Raw genomic sequence first — 6650 nt, forward strand, 5'->3', positions numbered from 1 at the left:
ATGTCACCCCGGTGCCTTTCATGCCGCTTTTGTGGTAAATCTGGAAATAACCTCAAGAAAACAATTGTTCACTCTACACATTCCGCTTGCAATGTGATAAATGGAAATTTTCGATGGGTGCGAAGTTCTTAGAGCTAGCCAATCAAAGTCATTACAAATTGCTTGTCCGAATTCATTGAATTGAGATTTAAATTAGGCTCCATGTTTCCAAATTTCTACTCTAAATTGATCTGCGCAACTTTTTTCCAGTTTATGCTTTCAACTACTTTTCCCCAAATTTATGCAGACAAGTGACCACAACTCAATACGATCCAGCTACCGCTTTAAACATTGTCAGTTCCTAAAGGCCATGTACCAGTCTCGTTTGGGGTCAGAGGACTCGTCATCCTCTTCAACAGCTGACTCACCTAGCATCACACCGCACGAGTCCCCCATTTACTTACTCGCCACAACTATTCAGCCTCTGTGTGCCAATCGAAAGAGCGTAAGCCGTCTTGTAGTGTGGCTTGTACCGGATATTTCCAAACCGCCGGGCGACGAGTCTTCGGTCAGCCTTCCGACGAAGATGGACGAATCTAAACCTACCATGCTAACCAGTTTTGCGGATGTGGCTCTACCTCAAGGCCATTTGCCAGCATGCATGAGTGTTCATCCAGGTCGATGTCGGTGTCTCATCGGAGTCGGTACAATGGATGGACGCGTGGATGTCTACTTGTACGTGATTCGTCCAAGATTTTTTTCTCATGTTTTTGCTTTACTAGATCACATGTCTAAATGTTTTGACATTTTTCTCCGGAAATATGTGTTGGTTGTATCCATTTCAGGGCTTCTGAAGATTACAAGGCTTTGAGATTAGTGTTTTTCTTGAAGAAGTTTACAAGTCAACCCAGGTCGATGACGACAAAGAACTCAGAGTGTGGTTTTGTAGTAACCCAACTCCCGAATTTCCGATCGGGGATTGAAATAACGGTATTTACCGAGCTTATTTTCGGTCTGAACCTTCCAAGAAAGCGCTCGCGTCAAAACCACCACCGAAGGTGCACAACGTGTAGTAACGCCAAAAAGAAGGTCTTTTATAAAGTCCATACAGCGACAACATCCTGGAAATCTTGACGCCTTCTGGATGCGATATTGGCAACCGGCACTCGGCAGATACTGGATCATGATTGGCTGTTGGGTCCAGACTTTTGACGAATCAGAGCTCAGCTTGTTGCTAAACCGCCAAGCGGTCCGATCTTTTAGCCAATCGCGTGTGGGATGGGTTTCTTGGCTGTAACAGTGCCCAACTGCGAGCAATAAGGCGGTATCGGTGCGGAATTCCACCTAACAGGGATATTAAGCATACAATGAATGCCTCACGAAATGATCATCGTTACGGAAAACAAAAGTGGTAAGAGTAATCTTTAACTCGTACGCTTGGATGTAGAGCGTGTTCGGAGCGTCAAGATTACTTTGGATACGGTCGTACAGTCAGCTAAATCCCGTCGTTTCCAATAACTGTTTAGGTATTGAGCAAGTGGGATGTAGTCAATTTATTCTCGTTCGGAACGAATGAGCCGTATGGTGAGGACGCGGGGCTTGACCAATTCTTTTGGGCTTATCTGAAACGGTAAATTGAAAACCGTTTAAGAGTAGACTTTCAGGATTGCTTAATCTCTTTTGGAGCGTTGGTGCGCATTTTTCGACGTTTAAGCCCTTACCTGAGCATTTGTCACGTTTGTAGAATTTTCTATCCGTATTAACTTCGTTCGACGCTTTAGTTCTGCCGCGGCGCAGTTGTTCCAGTTATTCCAGACAGCAAACACTGGACTCGAGTTCCGCTCTCATTGGTTCGGAAGTGCTCGAGCATGCATAAGTCGGTGCAGTAGAGTGCCACACAATTTAGTTTGTTCCTAAATGTCGTTTGCCCTGTTCAACTGTGAACCGTGCGTTTGAGTCTGGTGGTTCTTGTCCCCGCAGTGCAGTCATCGATAAAGAACAGTGAAAGGAAGATCGAGTGTGAAGGTCGAAACGGGAATGCTAGGTTCCGGGGCTTAAGCCAATTGCGCATCGCTAACTTCGTGATTAAAACGAATCGGGTCTTCAATCACCGCCTGCGTGAGACTTTCTACCTTCATGCTAACATGCACCAAAGTGGCTAAGACGCTTAGTGGTTGATTGCTGCCTCCTGCCCGCCTCACATGTGACTTTGTTCTGCGCAAAGCCTGGTGGCGTAAATGACGGTGGCATAGGTAAACGGTCTTCGGGCGTGCATATCATGTTATCGAGACAGCACAAATGGTTTCGCCACATTTCAGCTACGTTTAACTCTAAAATGGTTCTGAAGGGAAGTAAAAATAAGTAGATCTTTTGTTAGGTCGTTTTTTATTGCAAGTGATTCATTTTGACAGTGGACGTTTTCTATTTACCAGACCTCTGGAGGTTCTTTTCTTAAATTCTTTGTTCTTCTTTTTCAGTTTATCTCGACGGAATCGAACGCTAACCTGTGTTTATTCAATGAACAATGCCCACCCCATATTTGTCACTGCCCTCACCTTTCTCCCACCATTTCCTTGGCCAGAGATCAATGCTGGTAAACCAAAGTCGAAGTACCCTGCTGTGGAAAGTGAGGAATCTTTTGAACTAGTTAGTGTCAGCGTAGATCGTGCTTTGCGTTGGCACCAAGGTCCGAGCTATGCTCGTATTGGCAGACTTGCTCGCTGTCTATACGATCCTGAAAGCCGATCCTTATGGAGCCGATACGCCCTTCCATTGCTATCGGCCTTGGTCTGTCTCATCTTCGTTTTTCTAATCCCCATTCATTTGGCAATAATTGACGCTGCTCTGATATGGTTTGTCTGATGTTCCTCCCCATAGACTCTCCCCTGTACACCCTAGTACATTCTTTACCAGTGTCTCTACCCTGGAAACCACTGTCTTTCAATAATAACAGGTCTACGTTGCCCCTCAAGCGATCTATCGTCCATTTTGACCGAACTTGTTCGCAACTAGACCTGTCTTACTCTCCACCGCGTCAGGTGTGTGAAGCTGTTTTCTCTACCAGCCATTCGACGCTTTGCTTAGCGCATTGTCTGTCGATCTACCACTCTCTGTGATGTTGGTTACCCTGGTTTTGCAGCTAAGAAGTTCTTTCACTTCATTGGGTAGTTCTTGTAGCCTTTATTGGGGGGTGGTGATTCTTCCGAGGTAGTGGATATACTTTGTATAAGTTCGCTTTGTGTAGCTTCTACTACATATTGACGTAACATTGTCTATTTATCCTGAGTCCGGTTAATCGCTCATTTTTAAGAGTACAGAGCCCAGTGGACTCTGAGATGCTTTTAGTCCCATGTCAGTGTGTATTCACATCCATTGTTATCGGGTCTCGTACAGTAGACACTGAGGCTATCAGCGCCACAAACCCCGAAAGTTGTGCATCGCGTGACGAAAGTTCGAGGCCTTGAAACATTTCCTAGATAATGGAATGAAATGAAGCACTTGACATGTTCAGGCAGGGGCAAACACAGAATTTGCAGGCGTGAACGGGCATGAAAACCTATAAGCGGGAAATAATTGTGACAAATTTCCGAACTACTTCAAACCGCTGTTCCCTCGGGAAAATTGTTGATGGTGTAATCGGATCTCTTCCTCTGATATAATCTGCAAACACTTTGCAATACTTTTATAGGGCTCCAGGTTCGCTCGGTTTTAACATCCTTTCGATGCATTGATACCATTCTACTCGAAGGAAACACAGAGGTTGAAATACTGCCAGGATGTCCAAACCTAGACAGAAGCAGTCAAGATGCAGAGGTTGATTTCGAACCACAAACCTTCCGATCAGTAAGCTGAGCCATACTCACTATGGTATCTTGCCATTGTACCCACGCACCCGAAGGGTCCTCGTTCCAGCTGGGACCAGAGCCGTAATTTGATTCGCCCAACACTCACGGGACTTAGATTTTCGATTCTTGACCATCTGAGACGTGAATCGCTCAAATCAACTGTTCTTCGTTTCGGGCTACTGGCGATCATGGGTGACAAAATTGATTGTTTCAGTGTTTGAATGTCGGAGCATGGGTACCCTTCGGTATATCCACTTGTGAAAGGTACGGTGGCTTCATTTTAACAGAATACATCAGTGACAACGCGAATATCTTCTAATCAGTGTATACTCTCTGAATTCACCCCTATATATTTCATACAAGCGACTCACCGTATAATGGGACTAGCTTTTTCTTGTGGCCGGAAATCCTCTGCGGCGTCAAGATCTCTCACTGACTTAAACTTCGGAACAACTCCGAAGGATACTTTATGAGAGTGATATGTTGGTCTAGACTTGACTCTCCCAGTTAGGGGTCTCGTGAATCAGATTGAACACCTCAAGAGACTACACGGATCCAGATATTGCCGGAATGATCTAGCCAAAATTGCAAATATTTGAATGTTAGGCATCTTTTCCGCATACTTACTTTCATCGCTCAGAAGTAGCGCACCATTCATAAGGTTATTGAGAACTCTTCGAGAATCCACAACATTTTTCGTCCTTCTTAAGGCGTAGCCCCCGATTTAACGTCGACCGTTCGTTCTACTTTAACGCAAATTGCACGGAATTCGACAACTACTCGCTGAAACCAAGCTGAATCTCTCGTTTCTGATGTCCCTTATCAACTGAAGCACGGGGATTGTGCTTACCCGTGATGAACCCCAAGAAGGGCGAAACCCGTCATGGGTTGTCGAAGGTTATTCAGCACCCCGTATGAGCAGTATGTTACGTCTAGACAAGAGATTACAACATCTCGAATATCGTACCAACGAAATTGAGGCGACCTAGTTCAGCACATTCATTTGAAGAACATCATAGTCGGGTGATTCAACTGGGTTTCAGGTGAGCCCCTCGTGATAACCGAATCGGTATGCAAATGGGTGTTTTGTCTGACACAACTGCGTTGTATATTCCTTAGGTGACTTGGGTATCGCCTCTTCAGGATATTGACGAATGTTGAGTGCAGTCAACCAGGATGAAACTGGAATGTTAGGGAAATATTAAAACGCTCTACTTGGTTTCCATTTTTTAACTGGTCGGACCTCGAGGGGTTATTGTACATGTCCAACTTTCAGAAGGCGATATCGAAGGAAGTCCGCTGCGACGACCCAGTTTGCGGTCACTTCGGAGCGAGGCTGAATACCTATTATCTCCTTGATGGTTCGCCGTACTCGTACTACGCCGAGCACAACTGAAGTCACACTGACCTGTACACCATGTGTGGTCACGTGCCTGAGTTGAGTCGGCTTCGCTGGTCACTAAGCTTGCACATTTATACTCAGAGTTTCGGTTGCCGAGAGTGAATTTGCCTCAATTTCTGGTCATCACGTGGCCTGTACTGTTGTCATGCCACCAGGTTACACTACCGCTAACCATTCAACGGGTGATATCCCGCATGAAAATTCATTCCCACTTAGATGAGGCGGTAATGGACACCCTCCTAAAGCATCGCAGTTATTTTTCGGGAGAAATGTGTTATTCCGTTGCAAAAGGTGGTATGCACTGGCACTCATCGTTTCTCCATTATGATGGCTGTCAACAAGTCTCTTCGTGTTCGCGTCATCATCTACCAGTGTAACGTTGATACTACTGATGGGGAGGCATGCGAGTAGTATGTTTTGTTCTTGTAAATTCGCTTTGCGGCTTTTGAAAAGGGAGATCTGTTGCGGAATTTGTGGAGTCAGTTTGTAGTATTTACTTGGATTCGAGCAATGAATGATTGGAGTCAATCAATATCCAGGAAAGTTCAAGGGGACGCGTTCAGGAGAAGATGGATGCCCAGTTTTTGTAAATAAGATGCAAATGAGGGTTTTCCTTTCCTGTCCAATAGTCTGTTACTGATCAGTTGGCATTTTCTAATAAATAACTCCGCAGCTAAGGCCTTCTTCCTTTCACCAGTATATTCAATCGGTGTCAATCGACGCAGGTCATGAAACGAATGAATTTCAGCCTACCCCACACCTTCATTAGTCACATCTGAAACACTTGTCTGTTCCAAACATCCTTTGCTAAAATGCAGCGTCACCATACTTCGAATTTAATGAGATTATATACAATAAGAACTATTTCGACCACGTTTCCGGCGACTTCGATTGCGCTCTCTCCTGCTTTTTCCCGAACGCGTCGCAGCTGCACCGCACAATTAAGACGATGTGTTTTCATTTTTTGCTTATTATGTCAGATATAAAAACCATATGCTCAGCTGTTCGAGAAATGTCTCTCATGTTCTGTACCGGTAGGAGTTACCAAATATAGGATCCCAATAAGATGTTGCCTTTGTGTAAAACACATTTGATTTTGCACGAAACGGAAGAAAAGGTGCAAAATTATGTTGAATAGGACAATGGAATAGCACAAAATCACCAGACCGTATGCGTGGAAGGTGAACGGTTGTATTTGTGCCCAAGAGTCCAAATGTATAGCTAAAGAATTTATGCCTGCAAGTGTTGATCGATCGTTTGGCGTGTGACTGAATGGGATGACTATTCGTGTGTCTTGCAGCTGACAAGGAAAGGTGTATTTATCAGGTTATCTAAGTTTCATGCGGTTTGTACGTTCACCGGTTGAGTGCTCGGTTTGGGGATACTGTTCAAAGCTAAGATCGGACCCGATACTTCCCTGGCTA

At 44.8% G+C, this 6650-nt stretch overlaps 1 protein-coding gene across 1 annotated transcript; it reads left to right on the forward strand.

Moving 5' to 3' along the window:
- T265_05491 (hypothetical protein) lies at positions 1–3831 on the forward strand (the record flags this gene model as incomplete). Its single annotated transcript, XM_009170513.1, has 6 exons — positions 1–117; positions 287–745; positions 1091–1272; positions 2457–2831; positions 2933–3017; positions 3676–3831. The coding sequence occupies 6 exons, from the start codon at positions 1–3 to the stop codon at positions 3829–3831; spliced, it is 1374 nt and encodes a 457-aa protein (XP_009168777.1).
- Between the last annotated feature and the right edge of the window lie 2819 nt (positions 3832–6650).

The sequence above is a fragment of the Opisthorchis viverrini genome (genome assembly GCF_000715545.1).
Source record: "Opisthorchis viverrini unplaced genomic scaffold opera_v5_110, whole genome shotgun sequence".
Classification (NCBI taxonomy): Eukaryota; Metazoa; Platyhelminthes; class Trematoda; order Opisthorchiida; family Opisthorchiidae; genus Opisthorchis; species Opisthorchis viverrini.